Source organism: Chamaea fasciata, unplaced genomic scaffold, assembly GCF_029207755.1.
Source record: "Chamaea fasciata isolate MVZ Bird 193981 ecotype frontalis unplaced genomic scaffold, bChaFas1.0.hap1 SCAF_14, whole genome shotgun sequence".
NCBI classification, from domain to species: Eukaryota; Metazoa; Chordata; class Aves; order Passeriformes; family Sylviidae; genus Chamaea; species Chamaea fasciata.
Genome location: NW_027094099.1, coordinates 13801012 through 13824040, shown reverse-complemented (window position 1 = coordinate 13824040; position 23029 = coordinate 13801012). Strand labels below are relative to the sequence as shown.

The following is a 23029-nucleotide window of genomic DNA, read 5'->3' as shown; positions in this document are numbered from 1 at the left end:
TTTGGTATGTTTTAGCCTTGTTTTTCTCCAAAACCTCTCTCCCCACAAGGAGTGCCTTTTCCAGTACATTGTATACTCACTGATGGGGTTGGTTTGGGGGAAGCATGGGCTGTCCTGCTCCTTGTGCAGTGGTAACCTCAGGCCTTTGGAGCACTGTGGTGTGTTTGTGCAACCAGACATGTGCTACTGCATTATTTCTGAGTTTGTTGTTGTTTTGGTTTTTTTTTTGCAATATGTGAGAGTGAGAGTCTTTTAACATCCCCCGTGTTCCATGACAACCCGATAATCACTGCCCTTTTCCTTTCTTTGCCTCTTTTGCTGTTCCTAGTTTGAGCTGGTGTCCCTCAGGCGTACAGTACATTGCCATGGGTCCTGACTTTACTTGTAGAAGGTATGGTATGAATAAATGTGCAGCAGCACAGGGGCACTGCGAACACCCTGTCGTCAGCTTCTCGTGCGTTGCCTCCTCCACTGCTGCTCTGGCTGAAGCGTGCACGTGTTTGTTTGCTTGGTCTGCTTTTTTCAGCAATTACTCTTGGGAGTGGATCCTCAGAACAGGGCTGCAGGTGGAGGTGGTGGCTGCTTTCCACTGGCTTCTAGCATTAAAGAAGCTGCATTGTTGGGTTGAGCTGCTCTGCTCTGCGGTGACTTCAGGCCGTGCTTTTTTTTCCACAGCAGTGATCAGAATGATAATTGTGACGGCCAAAGAATCAAACCAAGATTAAATATGATTCAGCATGGCTCTGTACCAGATCTGTCTCCTAAAGGATTTAAGTTCACACAGACTTGCTCTTTGTAAACTGAAAACCTAGGCTTTTCTTCAGAGAGACTAATCATGTAAAACCTCTGAAAAAAACAGTTTGATCAACACAGATGAAAATTTTCCAGGCTCTTCAAATTTGCGTCTTCTGTAGAAAGTCCCAGCGCCGAGATTGATGTTTGAAGGTCACATCTTTACCCAATATTGTTTGGAAGCCAGTCCTCCAGATTTTATGGCTTTATAGCTTTTCTCTGGCAGTTTTTGCTGGTTGTGGGTAGAGCTATTAAAACTGTTCTTCTGAAGAGTAGATATTGAGAAGTAAACCTGCCCTTCCTGGTACAGTTTAATTATGTTTGATGTATATATGCCAATCAGCAAATTACAGACCAGTGTCAGTGATATCTATTTTATGGGCTAATATTTGCAGCTAGTTTTGTCACAAGTATGTGATTTATTTTCTCTACTGTGTAGCATCGTTTTTGCCACCTTGGAATGTAAAAAAAAGATACTCTTCTGTCCTAAATAATCAGTAGAAATGGGACTGATTCCTACCTACAGGTGTTTTAGAATAAACTTTTAAATGCCTGCTGTTGGAGCACATTGATGAGTCACAATCTTCCTAAAGGAGATTAAATTATAAATGCTTCAACCAGTCTTTTTTCTCATTAATTACCATGAAAAAAGGTTTTTTAAATCTACTAAATCTTCTTATTCGAGGTTTATTGCAGTTTTTGCTTTCCAGGTGCATATTTATGAGCTTTTTAATGCTTCTAAGGGACTGCAGAACTTTAATCACTGCTATGCAAGTCTACCTGAATTTAAAGTTCCTCTGATTGTTTAAATCATCTGTACAGCCTGTAGTATGTTTTCTTTTTCATGTGTTTGCCTGTCAGCTTGTTCAGCACTAAGATGTCAATTAACCTCAGGTTGGAATATAAATCCAGGCTTGGGCTGGGACTTAGTGAGTATCAAATCAAACATTAGCCATGGATCTGTGCTTGTGTCCTGGGAGGGGTCTCAGTAAAACTTCACCCAGTGAACCCACATTTCAGCAGGTTTGTTGATGCTTGGGCACAAGGAGCAGGAGGGTCAGAAGCAGAATATTAGGGCAAGATTTATCAGATTAAATAGTCCCATGTGAGAGAGGGTGTGTTTTGTCTGGGTGAGAGGGGTGTGTATTGGTATTTTTCTGTAGAGGTCACTTGTCTATCAGCTCCTCTCTCTACAGAGTTTGGCCAAATGTTTTATTTCTGATAGTTCTACAGGCAAAAATTTAGTATTTTATTTAGCTTTGAGTTATTGCCCAGCTCTCTCTGCTGGGCAACACCTAGCTCCCTCAGTAGATGATAAAGTAAAATTGGTTGGGATGGAGACAACATTTATTGAATTTAAAAACAAAGCCACAGCATGTAAAAAAGAAACCAACTTTGGCAGAATAAATTACGTTACCATTGCCAAAACTGTACAGTGTCAAGATTTAAAATAGATTCAGAGGATGTGGCTGCAGTGGTGAGTGTTACAGCAGCTGATGTGACTGCTGGGAGGGGTGTTGGTCCAGGACAGGCAGCACTGTGCTATGCAGGGTAGTTTGATTTGGGTGGCTTTATTCCAAGGGAGAGCCTAATAGAAAGCTAGCAAAGAGAATATGTGGAAATGCCAAAATCTTTAGAAGGGATGTTTCTGGATTTTCCTGTGCACCACTCAGAGAAAAAAAAACAGTAGGAAAGGTGATTGACCAGGAGTTTCAATGGTTGTTCAAGCAATGAACAAATCTTTATGTCTCATCAGAAGTACAAAGATGTTGCCATTTGCTCTGAAGAAAAAAGAGCATGCTGAGGAGTAACATCTGCATCTGCCTGCACACTTCAGTGCCTGCTGCGTGCTTTATGTTTGCAGGTGCTCTGTGCCAAAAGACACGGGTCCCTAAGAGTTTGGCAGCATCTGACCTCTGTGCTTTCTCTTTAGTTACAGCCTAGAAGGCCTTGCTGGAGACTCTGGTGAGAACAAGAAGCCCTCTACAAACCTGGAGGCTTCTTCTCTGAGCTCCAAAGACCTCAGGAGGAGTCCACTTGCCAGCAATCAGTCCCTGGTCCTGCTCTCTGAGGAGCTTGAGCAAGGAGAAATCGGAGACTATAACCACCAGGTAAAGCTGTCCAACTACTACTGGATGTCTGGGAAATGCTACATCAAATTTTGGAAGTCATTTTCCCAAGTGACAGTCTCACAAAGGCTTCCACCTTATGTGTACATCTACATATATTAAAAATTTTCCATCTTCAACATGGAGGTATCTCCAGCTGTTTTAAATTTTCTGCTTCTTTCTTTGTGGCAACACAACTCTTGTGTCTTCTCTTGCTTAGAGGAATGGCATTTTTGGGGAGCACACTGCTAGGCATCAGATTTTTTTTACCAAGTTGAACCACAGTATAGTTCTGCTGCAGAGTTGGAGTCACAACAGCAATTTCCATGGCCATCAATGGAAATTTTAACAATAAGAGTTTTAACAATATCTGTTTTGTAATGTCTTGCAAGAAAATCAAGCATATATTTTCCCTGTGTTGCATAATTAGTTGTCTGACACTTAAAAGACAAAACAAAATGTTGCATTTCACCTGTGCACTGTTTCACTGTTTCAAAGTGACAGCTGCAGTAAACATGAGCACTGAACTGGGATTTGAGATGGGATGGTTCTGTCATTCTTGACATACGCAGTGTGGTTCTGTTCTGCAGGTGCATCAGACATCGCAGCCACAAGGATTTAACTTCTGTTCGTCTGCTGTTTCATCTCCACTGACCAAATCCATGTCTCTGATGTCAATTAGCAAACCAGTGCTCGACAGTGAGTAATCCAGTTTTCCCTTATCCACTCTGTCATCTGCATAATTGAGTAGATCTTGCTACCTTCCCAAAGCAAAATGTGCTACTGCCTGCTCCTGCTTACTTTATTACAGGAAGTACATGTTTCACTGCTGCATGGAACTGGGGGTGGAAAGGCAGAACTCCTTCAGTTTAGTTTTGTTCTTCCCAGTGTATCCCTGCTGTTTTCTTCCTATTGGGTTTCCTTTGTAAGGGTTGCTTTTTTCTCTCTAAATTAGACTACTGGTATGAAAACTATGATTTATTGAGTTTGTTAACTAAAAAAAAAAAAAAAAAATGGATCTAATTCTGCATCCTTTCAGAGTTACTTCCTTTGATGTCCAGTAAATTCCACTTGAGATCTTATTTCCCTGCATCTCAGTTTTTTTTACAGCTGGTACATGGAAACTTAGAATCCATGTCCTGATCTTCTTGAGGAAGTTTGTTGCTATTAATTTTGAGCTAAATATTTTGGAGCAGTTGGGTGTAGCTTATTGAATCTCATTCCTGAAGAAAATAATAAAAGATGATTCTATAAAATTTTCCAGTTTAGCGTAATTGAAGTGATAACAAGCACTTAATTTTGCAACTTGGCTGAGTTGATTCTTTCAGCTGAAAAAGTCATTCAGAAGTCTGCAGCTGGATGTGCTTAGGATGTATTACACGTTTTCATTTTTTTCATTGCCAGCCAGAAACCCTATTGACGTTTCAGCTCTTGTCTTGTCACTTAGTGATGGTGTCTGATCTTTGCTCTCTATTAACATGATTCTGCCTTGCAAAGCACAACAAGGTGCTTTAAGAAAAGTGTTTCATTCATGGAGGGGGCTTACTGGAAGAAGCTCACAGGGATTGTGCTTTGTAGGAGATGTTTTTAAATTCTTCACTGTGATAATTCCACCGTTAATAAGAACGTGTCCTAATGGATGTGTCCCTCAGCAGCAGTAACCAAAATGGGGCAGAATTATATGGAAGTGAATTCTAGGACAAATTCAGTTCTTTATTCCACTTGCATAACTTTGTGGTAGGTGTTTAAAGAAAAAAAATGACCCTCTGGTTCCTTCAAGTGTGTTTGAATGGGAAGAAAGCAACATGCTGTGCTCAAGAACTTTAAAAACTAATCCAGATTAATAAGCATATGGAGGGAATTTTTTTATTTTTGCTGTTTATTGTCATATGTGCTGAAGGAGGAGCAATTTCCAAGACCAAGTTCCTAGCCCACACTCCATCTGATATGTCAGATGTTCCAAGAGCTGCTGTGGCCATTCACAATGTTAATCATTCTGCCTTTTATAGAGAGAGGTCACAAGAGCTGTTGGCTGGAGTGCTTGGAAGAATGCTTTTAGCCTTGGAATAGCAAATTTCCAGTGTGGAGCACTGTTATAAAGCCAGGAATTGCTATAAATAAAAGAACTGAAATGGAAGTTGAACTGTGCTGGTGAAGGTGGTTCAATTTACAGTAAAGTGTTATTGTTCATCTTGACTTTTAGTCTAAATAGACAGTAGACTACAGAAGAAAAAGTCATGATGCCTGATTGTGTTCTTCAGGTCTGGAACACTAGAACAACTCCTTCCAAAGGCAGTCTAAACAAAACTAATGCATGGCTCTTCCTAAGAATTCTTCCATTTAAATGCCTTTCAGTGGGTCCCGCAAGGGTTGTTCTGCTTACTTGGAAAACTGTGCACATTTTAGTCAAATTGCCTGTAGGCTATTGGCATTTGTGACTAATGGCTGGAGGAAGTGTACAGGGGAGTTTGTTTTGCATTGCTTGCATAGCATTGGCTATTCCTTGGACGGTGTTTTTGTATTCTGAATTCAGTTTTGATGTATGATACCAGCCATGCAAAAAATCCTCATTGTATGTGGCTGAAAGGACATGTTTTATTCAAAGAGAGAAATAATTGCTTTGTCTTTCTCTTGAAAGTTTAATACTGATCAAGTCTTTAGCCTGTTTTCCCTGTTCTGCAAGTGAATTGATGTATCCATGGAATGACTCAACAGTACCTGAATACCTGCGCTGAAGATGTTTAATGGAGGTTTTTAAGTAGGACCCTTAGGTCAGACCTGTCCCAGAGGCAGGGTTTCCTCAGCCCTGTCCCAGGCACCTTTCCTGAAGACACAGGGCTGTACCATGTGGGCAATGGGTGTCCAGCAATCACAGCTCAGAAGTTTCCACCTGTCCCTGTATGAAGAGAAGGTTTGGGAAAAAGGGCCTTTGGGAATCCAGTTTCAGTGAAGAATGGCTAGCTGGCTCCTAATTCTCTTTTCAGAGACCATGTGCTTACAAGCAATTGTTGGAAACCTGCTGCTATGCGAGGGCTGCTCTTAAAAATAAATGGTGGGGTATTTGATGCCGCAGACTGATTGCTGAGTTTGGCACCATGTTTGGTAGGCATCTTCCAGGCAAAGGCAGAAGAGGGTCTAGTGGGGCTTTTCTCATGTTTAGGCACCTTCTTTAAAACAAGGACTCATAAATTTTAGGTGAAGGCAGAAGCAGTGCTTGTTTTTTCTGTTTTATTTTGGAAGAAGTTTTAGTGTCTCCTTTTTAAAGCTGGAAATTTTGAAGGGCATAACATTATCAACACTGCTGATTTTTTTAGAGATAGAAGTGGCAAGAACCTCTCCAGGTAGATAAAGTCAGCACTTAAGATAAATTGTCCTTCCTAATATTTGGTAGCTTTGCTGTATCATTCAACTGCAGAAAGCACCTTCAAACAGGTATCTTGAGTTGTTCTAGTTTGAGTCTGTGACAGTTCTTTCAGTGAAGCTGATGCCCTTTGTTCAGAGATCCATTTTGTTGTTGGTATTCTGTTTGGAAAGATAACTGCCTATAATTCTTCACTAAGAGGTCCTAGTAAAAAAATGTCAGCAAAACCAGGGAAAGACTCGAGCCTTGAGCTGTGCGTGCAGTGAGACCTGCATCCTCTGAAACCTGCACCCTCTGGAATTTGCACATTCTCAATTCTTTGTTTCTTGTGCCTTTCTGGAGCCAGCTGCTTTGCAGACATTTCCTTTGCTTTGCCTTTAGTTTGCTTTGGCTGCTTTCCTCTCCTTTTTATTATTAAATGCATTTTCAAGCATGCTCTAATGTCTGCTGTTAACCCACTTCTCAGCCCAGGGCCGGACTCGACCATCGAGACGAATCTCCTTCTCCTTCAGCATCTCTCCACTCATTCCTAAGTCTAAAACTCTCTTTTCTATTGGCTCTTCTTCCAGTGATGAGGAGGAGGAGGAGTTGGATAGTAAGTAATCATTTTCTGTGCATTGCAGCCATAATGGGTGGAAACACAGGGAGATCTGGTTTTCTGCTTCAGACACTGGAATTTCACCTTGCAAACACTGAACTACCCTTTCCATTGCACGATGTCTAACAGCATTATCTTAGTCCTGTATCTGAACACTAACTAACAGCAGAATTAAAAGGATTATTATCCAAAGAATCTTCTACGTCAGCACCATCATGTCTTATCTGGTTAATTTTAGTCTGTGTCCATGTGGCAGCTATCATCACCTGCCACTCTGAGCAGCCAAATAATCTATGCCCTTTTACTAAAATCAAAATACTTGCATTGAACTTGTTGCAGGGCATGGATTTAGCAGAAGAGGTACATCCTTGCCCTCCATAGGTGATAGCGAGTGCATTGCTCAGTGTAAGAGAAGTGGACAGAAGCCCTGATTATTAAATTCTGAAAATCTTCACGGCAACTTCACAGTTCCCCCACTAAGAAAAATGCACAAATTGCAGTCAAAGACCTTAAATCCTCCAGGTGTTCATATCTAGGTCCTCATTTTGTTATCAAAATAGTTCTGTGGGAAACAGGTGAGAATTCTCTGGCAGCTTTTTTTTCTCTTGCAAACTCCATTGCTGAAAGAAGCCCGACTAAGGCAGAAGATTGAATTAAAGTCATTTAGACTCCTGTTGTTTTTTTAAATGGGCTTACCAAAGATTATTCAAAGTGCTTCCTATTTCTTAAGCATGCTTTATTAGACTGTTGAAATAAACCAGACACATTCCTTGTGTCCTTACTGGGATGGGGGAAATTGCTTTCCAGTCCAATAGATTTCGGTTGCTTCCTGAATTTAAAACAGTCTCCACACCATCCACATTACACATATCTAAATTCACCTCCTTTCCATTCCTGGAATTCACTGTGGGTTTGTCCCTTCCTTCAGGAAAGTCCTGTGCCCAGGTGTGACATTACCCACTTCCATATTTAAGCTCCTTCCTCATTGTTCTGTTCTTTTCTTCTGCTTTTAACAAAACTCACAGTTCATGGTCCCCACAAAGTGAACTGCACGGACACAGCTGTACATTCATATGATGCCCCACAGTGAAAAATATCTTCTGGTAAACTTTTTGGTGTTTGTATGTTTGTTTGGTGAGTTTTCTTCTTTTAAGCATTTGGGTTCTTTTATTAGTATTTATTTTTGGTTTTGAGCATCCAATACCTGATATTCATGTTAGGGTATGTCCATTTTAGAGGACATTTACAGTAGCCAGTATTTATCTTCTCTCCCTCAACAGTGCTCCTGTTAGAGATGATCATTTAAGATGTCAGATATTGTCTCAAACAATGATATTGTTTTCTTTACATGTTTGAGGATACTGTGGAGACTTTATAAAGGTTGATTTAGCCACAGCTCTTTCTGAGACTGCTTTGGCAATGGGCATTTTTCATGGAGTAATCCCTGACCAGTTTGTTTTTTTCACATCTTTATGGTTCATTTCTCATAAGAGGATGGATGTGTGAACACCGACATTGCACGTGCATTTCAGTTACCACTCCTCAACCGCTCCATGGCTGTTTTTTCTTTAGAAAATGGAAAATTAGTTGATGTTTGTTTGGTGATATATTTAATACATGGATTTCAGATGGCTGGACAGTTATTATGAAGCCTTTGGATTTCTTGACCCATGAAAGTTTAATTACTAACAGCATTTAAGGCATTGCAAGCTGGTTTCAACATCCTAGTCCAGTCACTGCTTTCTGCATAATAGATCTTGATGAATTAAAGTCCAGCTACCATATGAATTAATTTCTGTGTGTGATGCTTAAAAGGTGTTCAGATAAACACAGCAAATTCCAGCTGCTAGCCCAGGTTCATTGGACATATGTAGCAGTTCTGCCTTTTGAAACAAAAACTTATTTTTGGTGGGTTCTGAAGTCAGATTTCAGTTTTGTTCCTGGTCATGACATGGAACAAAGTCATTATGAAAATAAGCTTTCCTTCCCCTATTCTACTTCAGAAACAAGCCAGAAGGTGAGAAGATGTGTCTTTTTCTATACTTATCTTCTGGGGTTTACAGCTTGCAGCAGTGTAGATCATGTGATGTTATATTATAATCTAAAATACGAAATCATAAACAGACCTTAATTCTTCACTGGATCCATTTTGCCTGCAGGCACCAAGAATCCCCCATTTTTAAGATGAAACAACTATTGAAGTAAAAGATAAATGATTCATAATTGTAGTTCTCCTGCAGTGTATTTTCTCAAGTGAAAAACAGTCACAAATATCAAATTACTGCAGCTCTTGGTTCAGTGTTTGTTCACATTTCTGATCTTAACTGCAAAGAAACAAAAAGGTTTGTGAAATACTTAAATCCAATCAAACTGTTGAATCTTCTGAAAAAAAAAGGAAAGACTAAGGAGGTCTAACCCAGATTAAAAGCAAAGTAGAACTGAAACGGGAACCAGAATTACTGGAGCTTTAACCAAAGATTTGGGAGTCTGTAAATTACTTACGTGATCCTAGTAGGCACTTGAGCAGTTTTATATTATAAAAGTATAATATCACTATTGGAAATTGAATAGTAGACTACATTTCGTGCGTTACAGTATTACTAACTTTGGTGTATTTGGGATAAATCATTAATGAGGTGAAAGATTTTGCAAGGGAAATATTAACACAGCTCTCCAAGCAGGGTTTAGGTAACAGGGTATGCCTGTATTTTCATTTCTCAATATGAAGAAATGATATTTCTGTCTCAGACTGTGTTGGCACTTGAATCAGCGGTTAGAAAATCTGTATTTAAAGCCTAGTATTGTATGCACAGTTTTTCCTAATGCTCTTACTGCTTTTGGGTAAAGGGCCAGCTTTGCTTCTAATGGCAAGTAGCTCTTTTGCATTCACCCTTAGCATTAAGAGAATTTGAGCCAAAATGCTGTTTTTCTTGCAGTATATATGCAGCAGCTGAGTAAGGTGACAGTCATGCTGCTTCTTGAACTTCAGATAGAGCTGCAAACTGTGCTTGTATGAAGGTTTTTTTGGAGTGCTGGCAAGCCCAGTTACTTCAGAGAGAGCCCTCTGTCCTGGATCATTTCATCCTGATTTTTTAATGCTCTTGAATGGTTCTGGTAAATGGTGTCAGCATCCAGATCTGCTCCAAATGCCTTGTGCAAGCAGGTTTCTTGTGTAAAGAGAGTTGGTGCCACTGGCAGGGCTTCAGCTTCGTGTTGAAATTCAGCCTTTCCTCAAGCAGTGTTTCATGACGAAGCCCCAGGCTGGTAACATTTTGTGGAAAACAGAATAAGGCTTCCCTTGTTTCCCGTACTCTTTATGAAGTGCCTCAGGATTTTGATGGGAAAATGAACTACAATTTTATCAAGGAGAAAAGTTTTCTACATGAAACCCGGATGTGCTGTACAATAGATCCTTTCTAGTGGAGTATAAATAAAAGCATTGTCTCAGAATGATTCTCATTTATACCTATTGTCATTGAATTGGCAGCTCTGATTCAGACACCCTGATTTACCAGCAAATTTAACAGTTGCATGGTCTTAATAGCTGAAGAGTGATAAAAATACTAAACAGGCTTTCACTTCAGCATCTAATTTGAGAGCAGCTAAGGATGCAGGCAACAGGCTTTAGCCCAAGCGCATGAAATCTGTTCCAAACACCTACTTCTGGAAAATATTTCCCTCTCCTCTTGAACCATCCCAAACTATGTTTTTGGAAATCAGTGGGCTGAGGTTGCAGTCTAACCTGTCACCCCTCTCCCCTGCCATCTTTTGCAGGTGCACAGTCGTTGGGCGGCTCCATGGGCTCCTCCGTGCAGAGGTAAAGTATCCTGGGGACGCTGGGGACATCCTGTCCCTTCTGGGGAGGCTCCTGCACTGGGCTCTACCACAGACACCCAAAAGCCTTCCTGGCACCAGTGCACTTCAGCTGGCATCAGAAGTTGTGAAAATCAGTCCTGTCTCTCTAAAGCCTGAAGAATATTTTAGATCACGAAAAATGAAAGTCTGGGTCTCATCTCTTAACAAGGCTCTGTTTATTCATAGCTAATAACATCAGATTCTATTAGCTGTCTCTTTACCCCGAGTTAGATTTTACACTTAAAGTAGTGCTTTCTCCCTGTGGCTTTTTCTCTCTCTCTCTCTCTCTGTAACAAAGGCCAAAACAATCCCGTTTTTGTGTGTTACTTTTCATCCTTGCAAGTTGCACACAGGAGATAATCTTGCTGGTGACTTTCCAAGTGCTTCCATGGAGGAAGGATGCTTGTGGCACTGAGTGTCTGATCTCTGTGCCATTGACATCTATGGCTTTATTTTGTGGCTGGGAGGCTCTTCACCTCTGCTCACTGCTGTTTTCTCCTTGATTTAATCTGTATTTCCATTCTGCTTTTGGTTTGTGTTGTACTTAATATTGACAGACTTTGCCCTTAATGCAATGATAGTTTCCTTATCCTTCAGTCATAGCTGAAGAAGTCATAAGCTTGTGCGTGTAAAGACTGGCAAAAATTATCTGGGATTTTAAAAACTCCAAAATTAATATACATAACCATTGTGGTTTATTACTTAGTATTGGTATTCTCATTTCTCAGGGGAGTCTCTGCAGACAGTTTAGTTTCTGTTAAAGACATTCACTGCCTTTTCAGAGTTCATTAGATGTCTTTCTCTGGAAGAAAATTGTTCTTTACAGCATTAATGGTTCCTGGTTATTTGACAAGAGGAGCAGCAGAGGGTGCTATGGCGTGGCCTGCTTCAAAACAGATAGGAGAGTTCCTTGAAATTTATCTCAAAATGAGTGGATTAGCATTTTGTCTTCACTTTTCCTTCTCTGGTAAAACACCAGAAAGCACCTAGACTGTATTGGCTAATAAATGTATTTGTCCTTTAAAAAGAACCATTTAATAGATTCTTTGGATAGGAGAAAAATAAAACAAAAACAACTTTAATGTTGTGTTTTTATTTTAGCATATCTGAAGAGAGCAGCAGTGTCCCTGCTGGTAAAGGTGTAACAAAAGTCAGCCGCACCTTCAGCTACCTCAGGAATAAAATGTCCAGCAGCAAGAAGAGCAAAGTAAGTGCTTCTTGTGATTTGTGGAATGCCCATAGGCAGCAGAAGTGAGTTCTGTGTTTAAGTCTTTGCCTGACTTTCTTTTCTTTCCTTTTTTTTGCTTTCTTCCTTCCCTTTTTTTTTTTTTTTTTTTTTTCCCCCCCCGCAGTAAGGGCAGGAGTGTCTGTGGGGTGATAGGAACTGGCTACATGGGAAATCTTAGCACACCAAAACAGAGCCCAAGGACAGCTTTTTTACTTTTGCCACAAAATTCCTGTGCACTGCAGGAGAAGTTGCTCAAACAGTGACTTTTAGTGATGGCCAATATTGACATTTTTTCCTTTTTTTCATCCTTGAAACTCTGGAATTTAATTTGCTGAAAATTAGGCCCTGCTTACCACAGCTGAATTTCCTGAGACTATTATTGATTACAGAAATAATTACATTAATGCTAAATACTTCACACTAACAGGCTGTTGTTGCTTTAGATTGTCCCTTGAAGGTTAATAGGTTAATATATGTTTGGGGATTTTCTTGGCTTTTTTTGATTTTTTTTTTTTGCTTGAATCTCACCTCAATTCATCTATCTGACAGAAACTCAGAGCACTTTACAGTCTCATTAGGTGATGTGTAGTTAATGTGTTGGTAAATACTATTGGAAGGCCCTTGTGTGTATGGTGACACTCAGTTTCTCATTATGGATCTGTCTTTCAAAAGAGCCACAAGTGCCAGTGGCTCAGAGCTGCTGCTGAGTTGCTTTAGGACAGTGCTCTTCCCTGCTGCAAAGTACAGTGTTGAAAAAGTTTATGTAGAAACCTCTGTGCAAACACCAGTGAGAAGTTCAGGAGCATTTTGCACAGTCTGTGGGTGAGAATGGAAGTTCATTAACTGTTTCTTGCACTTAATGTGACTAATCTCTAAAGCAAGAACTGGAGAGAGAGGTAAGAGATCTGGTTGGGACAGAAAATGTAACAGCAATGCTTTTAGATATTTGCTCAGTGCAGTTTGATTTCACTAATTTCGTGATTGTGTCTGAAAATGTTGATATAGAGTTGCTCCAAAATCCCAACATTTTGCACTACAAAAATTGCAGCTCATATCAACTCTCAAGCTTTTACGAAATAAAAGCCAAAATATCATTCATATTACAATTTCTTGTCTGCTCACGGTGGAATGTTTGCATGATGTACATTTTTTAAGGCTCCACTGGTACATTTAAATAATTTGACCAAAAATTTCGTTGGAACATTGATTTTTCAGAAACGTTATAGACAGAAAATCCTGTAAGAGTTAAATACAACCAACCAAACAACTACCCGTGAAAGAGGAAGTTTTACAGAGAAGTTGGTTTTTGGGCTGTCAGGAGGGTGGGAGGCTTCAGCGTCTTTCCAGCTCAGTTTTACTTATCTCCAGACCTTCAGAAATGCAGTTTTCTCAGGTTTAATAAAGTTAAATAAAGCACATCTGAGCCTACTAACAGCAACAGCTCTTTTGGAAAATGTGGAGAGTTAGGTAAAAAAACCCTTTAAAATAAAGGGGTGTTTAGAGCATTAAGTGGAGGGGGTGCTGATAGAAGTTGATGTGAATTTACCCCTGCCTGGCATGTACTTGTTGTTATTTGGGACTATCCGTGAATCTCTTGCTATTAGCAGAGTGCCCTGATTCACATTTGCAAAGTCTCTATCTTTGTCAGTTCAGGAAAAAAAAGCCTCCTTTTTTTTTTCATTTTGGTCGAGAGTTTCTGAGAAATTGCAACAATTAATATGAGTAATTTCTCTTTTTCATTGCCTTGCATAGTAATAAGGCAGTGCTGTGCCAGCAGCAGCATTTCAGGGTATGTGGTAGGAGTTGCAAGTGTTTGATAGGGTTAGGAGACAAGGAATATATGTGACCTGCAGAGCAGGAGGAGCTCAAACACACAAAACCTCTCTCTCTGGGCAACTTCTGCAGCACTTTGTTTGCTGAAGTACTACATAGCAACGCTGAGGTATGTTAAAATTCACTTCTTCTGCACCCCTAACATCCCAGAGTGTTTGATTTACTCACCTCTGCCTTTGCAATAGGTGGTCTTCTATTGACTTGTGACTTGTAAAATATTAATCATATCCTTTTCTGCCTGTATGGGTTTGGTTTTTAGTTTTGTTTTGTCTTTTTAACAGTGGAAGCTAAGGTAGGGAAAGATGAGAGTAATAGCAAAGTAGCAAAAAGCATCTTTAGGGAAGTGAGCGGTTGTCCTGCCCCTCCCCGTTTTGCTCAACTCCTCCTTGCTGTGCCTCCCGTCCCCGGCCCTGCTGCAGCCTCCGGCATCGCCATGGGATAGTGGGGAGCAGCTCCTGCTGGGGAGCAGCTCTCCTGCCCCGGGGGAAGGATGTCCATAAAGTGGAATAGATTCTCAGAAGTACCTCAGATAACAGTGAAGCTGGTGGGACTTAAGCACTGGGAGGTAAGAGCTGTGTGGTTCCAGGGGAGCGGGATCCGCTGCTGCCGGCGTGGCCGTGGTGCCTGTCGTGGCGTCTGCTCTGGCACCTCAGTTCAGCCACACAGCCAGGCTTCAATTCTCACTGGCAGCTCCAAAAGCACAAAAATAGTCTTGTTTCTACAGTCCTTCTTTAAATAAAGTTCCAGTAACTGCCACAGGAAAAAAGAAAAAGCTGAAAAAAATCTCATTGTGGGACCTTGTCCTTCAGTGGAGTGGCTGGCAGCCCTTGTGTGGAGTTTGCTGTTTCCTCCTTGAAAGTGGTCGTTCACCAATTTCCTGTTTCTCCTGGGGCCGTTGAGCTTTAATTGAAATTAAAATTAGACTTCAGAATCGCTGGGTTTTGCAGTGAATTTCAGGTAGGTTTGAGGTATAGGATGGGAAATCTCCTTTCAGCATGAGAGTTGCAAGATTTGGCTTGAGCTTAGAGTGATCTTTTCTCCTGGACCTTCACAAGGCTTGGCAGTAGAGCAAAACTCCAGGCATCGACTTGGTACCATCAGCCCAGGCCTAAACTGCAGAGTTTTAGTTCCTGAATCCTGCTAGGCTGGATGTGGTTAAAGATGGGCAGGTCAGGGGATGGAAAATGGAGCTGTGGAGGTTTCTGTGGGGTGGTGTGAGCCAAGCTGGTGGCTCAGAGGAGACGGAGATGTGATGCAATGCAGACTCTTTCTGGCAGGTTTTCTGCTTCAGACAGGATTATTCCATATGGTAATACTCCTAGTTTTGCTTATTTGCAGAACAAAACAGTGTTTGGGGCCAGTAAATAGACTTTCTGTTTATGACACTTTGCAGGGAGAGACTCCGGCACTGGCATTTTGCCTGGGATGTGTTGGGAGAGGAGTCCTTAGGCTGAGTTACTCGTTCTGTGTGTGTCATCCAGGGCTCAGCAGTTCTTGCAGTGGCTGCAGAGCTCCATCCCTCTTTAAGCCACTTCATGGCAGTTGCTCACATGGGCAGCTCTGCAGCTCCCTGATATTCAGGCTGAAACAATATTAGGCAAAGGGCATGTGGCAAATAAATAACAAAATGCAAAGATAAGCTGGTAGAAGCCTTTACCAGTTTCTGGTTAAGCTTATCTTTCAGATGCCAGGAAATCTGCATTAACAGTTAAAAGTACAGACCCAGAGCTGACTTGTATCATAAGCATTTTGTAGGTTGGTACATGAAAAGACGAGAAGTTGTTGTGATTTAAATTCAGAGTTTTTCTGTGGAGTTTCCTTTAAAAATTATTTGGAAGAATTCCAAATCCATGAAAGGCTGCAGGGAAAAATGTTTCAAATTTTTAGTATTTAATATTTTCTGTCTAAGGTAGAGATAGAAAAGAAGCAAAAACTCTGCTAAAAGGTGGAGAAGCTATCTGTGCTTGTCTTTTTTCCAAAGCTGAGTAGCCCAGAGCTTGAGTTGTGGCTTGTGGAAGATGAGAGGGTCTTTTATGGTGTTGCTGTTGTTCCCCAACCTTTCTGTGGTGCTGTAGGTCGAGAGTTTGTAAAAGATCCATTTTGCCAAAAAGCTTCATGTAGTTACTTGGGATTGCATGTAACTATTGAAAAAGTTGCTGGTTGGAAGGAAAACAGAGGTGGAAATATTTTGGCAGTAAGGCTGTAGAGGCACTGAGGAAGAGCTTGTGTTCTCCATTAAAAGTGCAGTTGCAAATCACGAGCCTTATGGTTTGGCCTTAAAAACTAACTGTGTTGAAAGTGTGATACACACTGCATGTGGTATTTGTATTTAACACGATTTATTTAAAGTGCTGAAGAGGCTGATGAAAGCCCAGAAAAAGAAAAGAGGTAAAGTCATTAAACCAAGCAAGTATAAAACAAAAGTTGAAGGAAATAGGTGCCTTCAGAACAGTCTGGGTGTCATCTGCAGTGGTGAGACACCTCTGTGTGTCAATAGTCTGTAAATCCGCTTCCACAGGGGCTTTTTTAAGGGGGAGCTGTGCAGACACATGGCCATTGTTCAGGTGCACCTCAATCAATACCCTCACCGTGCCAAAGGCAAACACTGAGCAATCTGTAACTAGGGAAGAGACCTCTGCCCAGTGACGAGGCTTTGGGTCATTTTGTCTCTGCAGGAAAAAGAGAAAGATAAAGAGAAGACTAAAGAGAAGGACAAAGATTCCAAGGAGAAGGAAAAAGATAAGAAGCTGTTGAATGGACATCTCTTCACTGCAACCTCTGTTGTAGCCCAAGCAACCTGTTACCACTGTATGAAGCCTTTCAATAAGGATTCGTACTACTGTGCAAGTAAGTCAGGGGGTTCCCCCCCTTCCTTTTATTTTTTATTGCATCTAGCATGGTAAATGCAAATCTGACACTTCATTTTCCTTTTGCTTGAGGATTTTAAGTGGGAGGGAGACTTTGGAGACAGTGATTCACGGAGCAGTGTTTCGTCTTGTGGAAACTGGACAGAAATGAGTCGTGGTTGCATGGAGGTGTCCTGAAAACTCTTTCCTAAGCCTGAGCTCAGCCATCACAGCAGGCCATGGTGTTTTCTACCCCTTGTTGGGCTCTATCAGTCAGGAGAACTTGCTGGCTTGGATCAGGGCTTCTATTTCCAGTGGGGGGGGGAAAAGTCTCACCCATCTGTGGTGTATTGCTTTAGTTCTCTGAAATACGCCTTTGATGAACCCGCAGTGGGAACCCACATGGTACAGAAAGGAAATACTGACCCTCTGCTCACTTTGTACAAGAAATTGCAGCACAGGTCAAATGACAGCTACCTGTGTGCGTGTGAAGGACGTGCAGCACAGGGCAGGCAGGATGGGAACCTCGCTGAGGGTTTCTGACAGATTGGGGATTTTGTTCTCATTTCTTATCACTGTTTCTCAAGCCTGTAGCTCGATAAGGTCAGCAGTGTTTGTGTGGTCGAGACCAGAATGCTGCTTGGTTGGTGCAGCAACCCAAAGCTATAGAATATGCAGACAAACCCCATTTTTTTCCCACTATAGCTCAGTGCAGAAGGCTTTCCTCTCCTCGCTGTTAGTAATTCTTAACTCCTCTAGCTGAGAAATGAGTCAAAGCAACAGCGGGAACTGCTCCCAGGCTGGAGCCTTCCCTTCCTGCTGGTAGATGTGAGCAGGGGAAGAAGCAGCCAGCTGAATCCCAAATGGCACTTCTGAGTTTCCTGGAAGAGACCTCAGCAGAGTTGTTTGTCTGAGACACACTCTGTGTCAGCCTGATGGGAAATGTAAAACACAGACAATTACAAACTCTCAAATGCCTCCTCTCCCTTTCCCCACTTGACTTTCTTAACAGCTTCTGAAACCACGTAGAAAATCAAATATATGCCAGTTTAATGCTCTAGATGCTAATGAGTTAAAATAACCCAACTATGTCATGTGTTTTAGCACAGATGTTCTTTCCTTATTTTCAAGGTATGATGGAAAATGACTGTAATTTTCTGCGTTGGGCAGAAAATGAATGTCATAAAAAAATGTTTGGGGAGGGCCTAAGTTGAGAGTTTACATCAGAGAGTGGTTCTTTCTCCCACTGCATCTTAAAATCAACCTCAGATCCTTTGGAAATGATGGATGAGCAGCAGCAGAGGCTCTGATATTCCTGTGCTGCTGTAGGCTGGTGCTACCACCACTGCTCTGTCTCACCTGTGGATGACTTTTAATGCTTTTTAAAGCCCTGGATATTTTAAATCAATGTCTCATCTTTTCAGTGATGCCCCCAGCTTCCTTGAAGCATCTGCTCAGTGCTGAAACAAATGGCAGGCCAAAAAGCATAATTTTTAGTAGTTTTCTGCCTTGTCTTTTTTACCGTTTTTGTGATCAGTGAAGCAGAAAATAAGGTTTTGGGGGTTTTAGTTATTAATACTAGTGACACAGAGGAGTTAGAGGAACTTCTTGCTTGCTGAAGAGTTGAATTGGAGGAATAAAGTCCATACAACCAGATATTTTAACGTAAAAATTCCAAATTTTTTTGCCAAATGGTACACACTAAAGAGCTGTCTTCAGGCTTTCAAGGCTTGAGTGTGGATTTCTTGATTCTGAACTGTCTCACTGCCTCTTCATGCACCAGAGGAGCAGGTTATGTTCCTCTTTCTTGTTTGGTCTGAAGACTTAGTCTCGTGGGTTTTGCAAGAGTTTTTAGGTTGCTTTGTTCTCTGTTGTATTACACAGGAAATTGTGAGACACTGTCAGAATAGCAGCCCCCTATGGCCTTGCCATTATTTCTGTCAAAATACCAGAATTACTGGCTTTTATTGAATCATCCCAAACGTAAGAGATTCTACTAATGTGAGCATGTTCTGTCATTCTGGACATAGAATTTTATCGTTTTTTTCTGCTTCAAGAAATAATTCAGAACTTCACACTTAGAGTGTAACATATATGTTAAATACAGTTCATTATCTCTGTTAGTGTTGTCTTGAATGAGTGGAAATATTTTTTCTAAGCTGCTGACTCTCATCTCGAGCTGTGATCTTTCATCTGCCAAAAGAGTTAAAGCTTGAAACCCAATTCTCAGTTCTTACAGGGGAAAAAAAAAAAAAAAAGGCAGTTTTAATCATCTTTGAAAACTTTGACTCCCAGAAATCTGCTGGCAGAGATCATGGGCAGACTCAAGGTATTAAAAAAACCCCAAAAAACCAAACCACCCTGCTTTTGCTCTGGCATATATGCAGCAAAGCACATGTGCCAGGTGGTGTTAATGCATGATGGTGTTTGCATTGGTGAATGTGGTGTTTGCATTGGTGAATGTGGTGGTTTTGGACCAAAACATCAGTTTCCAGCAGGACATCCCAACCTCAAGGATCCCTGACAGATGCTGCTCCTGTTACCTTTTCTGGTAACCCTGCAGTAGGGGCAGCACTTGGGTTCTGTGCTGTTGATCTTATCCATGATGTCTCCATGATGTCTGAGTTTGTGTAAATGAATTTTGCCATCTTCTTCCTGTCTTTTAGATCTTATCATCCTTGTCTTGATGAGAACAGTATTTGTCTTTTCAGAGAAATATTGGCCCTACAATTGGTTTCTGTTTCTGTCTCCTGCTTCTGCTTTCCACCTTACTTTCAGAGGGAAAATGCCATCAGGGTTGTTTCTTTTTTTTTTTTTTTTCTTTAATTTAATACCCCTGGCAACTCAACCTTGCATTGATTTTTAAACAGAATTTCCTGTTAAATTCTGTGAGGAAATGTTATTAACAAACAAAGGGATAATGATCCTGGAAAGCAGCCTCTCTCTCTCAGTATTTGTAGCTAATTGTGTAAACCACAACGATGCCAGAAAGTTATAATTCTCAGCTATTTAAGTTAACAGTTCAGATCACAAACAGCAAAAACTGACCTGTTTTCTGTGGAGTTTTGTTTAATTTGTTGCTTTTTGGGTTTTTTTTTTGACAGACTGTAATTCAATTGTTCACAAAGGCTGCAAGGAGAGTTTTGCTTCTTGTGCAAAGGTCAAAATGAAGGTAAGGGATTTCATCTACTCTACTGAATATATATATATAACACTTTCAACCATATCACAAAGTTTGCAGTTTGTTGTAAAGAATTTCAGCCATGATACTGAAGCTTTCACGTAATGAAGACTGTTAAATATGAAGAACACACAGACTGTTTATATGAAGAACACACAGATTTTGTGCTTACCCCAAATGCAAGGAACCTGCTTCTCCAAGCTAAATGATGTTTGTGCAATTATGATTTCAGTTCACTTCAGTATTGTCATCACTTTCACATTTTCATATTTGCTGCACATTTCTCCATCTGTTATTTTGCCCATTTCATTCAGACAAAATAAAAAATATATTTAAAAATACAGATACACTGAGAGGCTCCAGGAAAAAAAATCAGCTTTTCTTGTTTTAGTTATATGGCACAACCTTCTGGGAGAAGGGAGGAAGAAATTAAAGTGAATTTCATTTTTCTTTCAGCCACAGAGGGGGATGCTGCAGGCACACGATACCTCTTCGTTACCCACAGTAACCATGAGAAACAAAAGTAAGACAATTTCTTTCCCTCTGCTTTTGGAGTGGTCTGTGTCTGCTGTTCTTAACTGTTCTGACAACTGATACTTGATATTATGAAAAATAAATTTTTAACAAAGCAGAGATGAGAGCACCCTCTGTGCATGCTAAGCAGTATTTGAGACTTCAGAAGTTGTACTGAAGTTGTACAGAGTTCACCTCCTTCTGCTGTGTCTGTGTAGCTTTAAGGAAATGTAAAATCATCTCAGATTTAGAAGAATCACTTGTCTGTTGTAGCTTGCTGAACGCCTATATCTGTTAAGGCCGCAAAATCTGGAAGATGCAGCCTATGTCCATGGGTGTCTGACATGGGAAAGAATCCAACTATGAGTATTAAGTGGAGAGGATTCAAAACACAATTATTTTTTGTTTTAATTAAATAGTCTTGGGCTTTGAGGTAGGCAAAATAGTTTAATTTTGAGTAGGAGGAATGCTGCAAAACTGTTTCTGACTTTGCTGAGGTACACACTGCACTGCAGAGTGACCCAGTGTGACCAAGGATAAAGAACAGGTGTGAAATAGCCCAGATTGGTTTTATGGAGCCATGATTTGATAAGCTTCAGTGATAAGCTTAGATAAGATAAATGATAGCTTGTAAGGAACCACTCTATATAATACAGTTGTAATCACTGTGGTATTTATCATGAAGTTCAGAGGTGTTGCTCCAGAGAGCAGAAATGCATCTGAAGAAGGAAAAATCTGGAATTAATAGGTCAGTTAAAGGAATGTGATGATATAATGAAATCAGGATTATCATTTCTCTGGGGTACATATTAATAAGAGAAATCTATCTCAAAGAGTTTGACCAGAAACAGCAAGATTTATATGACTATGGGCCCAGGGAAATAAAAAGGCAACAGGGTGGATTGTGATAATTGGAGGTGATGTGATTAATTATCAAAACAGTTAAATTCAGTGTCCCAGGGGTCTCTCTGGAGTTGCAGGTCCCACCTGGGTATTTCAAGTATAGTACAGTGACTTCTGCACAGGGATTGATGATCTCTTCCTATGACTGTTCCTGACTGCTGACATCCCCTGGGGATGACTCTGGGAAGAAAAGGCAGTGAATTTCAGAGTCTGGGTCCCTTTAAGTTGTCCTCATGGCAGTTAACAGTGGTTGAGGTGTCTGCATGGGCTGACTGTTCTCCCACCCTCCCGTTCCAGGCTCGCAGCCGAAGGAGCGCCCGCGCTCCGCCATCCTCACTCCCGACGAGAGCACCGTCACCTCCACTTTCAACAGCAGGAGGTCACAGCAGCCCACTGCACTCTCCAAAAGTGTCTCCATACAGAACATTGCGGGGTAAGGTTCCTCCCTGCTCACCTGACTATGTGTGTGTGCGTTATCTGATGCTGCCGACGTAAAGGAATCGAGATCTCACTAAAAATAAGTATCACGTGGTGTGACTTGCGTTAAAGGTACAAAAGGGGTCACAAACAGAGAAATAGCCATGTTCTGTATGATACCATCAGATGGCTTCTGCGTGATCTGAGTGCCTGAGTTAGTTTAGCCATGGCAGGTGTTCAGAGGCACAGCTGAGTTGGCCTGGTAGATTCAAGGCCACTTCACAGGGATGCTCTGGGCGCCTGGGAATAAATTCCCTCGCCTTGGGCTGGATACTGTGCAAGCACACATTTGCAGCTCAGGTATGGTATCAACTTTTGTGTCCGTAACAAGAGGGTGAAGGCACAGAGCTGCAGTCTTTCTGGTTTTAGAGTACACTATACAAAAAAACACAGAAGAAAACCTAATTTATGGTTCCTACCATACTTGCATATTGAGCAGTTCAACATGTGAGGCAGTTGCTGGGACTGGCATATTCTGGGAAGTTTGGGTGTCATGGCTCTTCATGGGGAATTTAATTTCAGTCCATTTTCTGATCTTTCTCAGAGCTAGTGATAAGGACTCTTGGATAGCCTTTGGTGTTGCATTTTTTTGCACTGTTTGCTCCAAGGTCAGTGAGGATGGGACATGACTGGAATGGAGTTATCCAAACTATAAAACCTCAGGAGTGGTTCTTTATGGAAAGCACCGTCACTCACAACTGTAGCACTTACTGCTTCTTGAGCTCCACTAGGTAGTTAGTAAACAACTCATAAAAGCACATTTCTTGTAGGTAATCGTGCAGTGCTGGCTTTGTTTTTCAATTCATGTTTAAAATGCATGTATTCTGCTTATCTGAAAGTACATTTGGCTGGGTTTTTGTCATAAACAATATTCTGTGTTCTGTTTTTCTGCAGAGTTGGGAATGATGACAGCTTAATACACACTTGGAAATTCCTGTCGCAGTCAACAGACTCTTTACATAAAATCAGCCGGGTTAATGAATCCATGGAGTCACTGGTTGATGAAGGTAAGAGATCTCCATGGCATTTACAGGAGAAGGAAGGTCTCAGTACTGCTCTCCAGAAATAGAAAATCGGTTTTCAGCAATTGTCTTCTTTTATAATGGACAATTAAAGTGCATTTATTTTAATCTCAGAACATTAGTATGATAAACTAAAACAAAGCCCCACATAGTAATTTCTTTAGCTCATTGAATTATGGAAAAACATTTAGAAGGTTTCAGTTGCAGTTGCGCTACTTGGAATTTAGCTCAGGGACAAAAATTTCCTCTCCTGTTGTTGTTTTTTACTTAACTGCAGTGTCATTGCATGGCAGATTAAGAATACATTATCTG

At 40.9% G+C, this 23029-nt stretch overlaps 1 protein-coding gene across 6 annotated transcripts in view; it reads left to right on the top strand.

Annotated features, from left to right (window-relative positions):
- AKAP13 (A-kinase anchoring protein 13) overlaps positions 1 to 23029 on the top strand; it is a 95132-nt gene that overhangs the window by 50834 nt on the left and 21269 nt on the right. For 4 of the 6 annotated variants that reach the window (XM_066196716.1, XM_066196714.1, XM_066196717.1 and 1 more), the window contains 10 exons: positions 329 to 391; positions 2726 to 2903; positions 3491 to 3599; positions 10634 to 10676; positions 11816 to 11921; positions 16451 to 16622; positions 19726 to 19793; positions 20259 to 20325; positions 21516 to 21651; positions 22590 to 22702. In XM_066196716.1, coding sequence (XP_066052813.1) covers positions 329 to 391; positions 2726 to 2903; positions 3491 to 3599; positions 10634 to 10676; positions 11816 to 11921; positions 16451 to 16622; positions 19726 to 19793; positions 20259 to 20325; positions 21516 to 21651; positions 22590 to 22702 — 1055 coding nt within the window. The remainder of the gene's footprint in view (positions 1 to 328; positions 392 to 2725; positions 2904 to 3490; positions 3600 to 10633; positions 10677 to 11815; positions 11922 to 16450; positions 16623 to 19725; positions 19794 to 20258; positions 20326 to 21515; positions 21652 to 22589; positions 22703 to 23029) is intronic. The other 2 variants (XM_066196718.1, XM_066196719.1) reach the window with 1 other exon arrangement.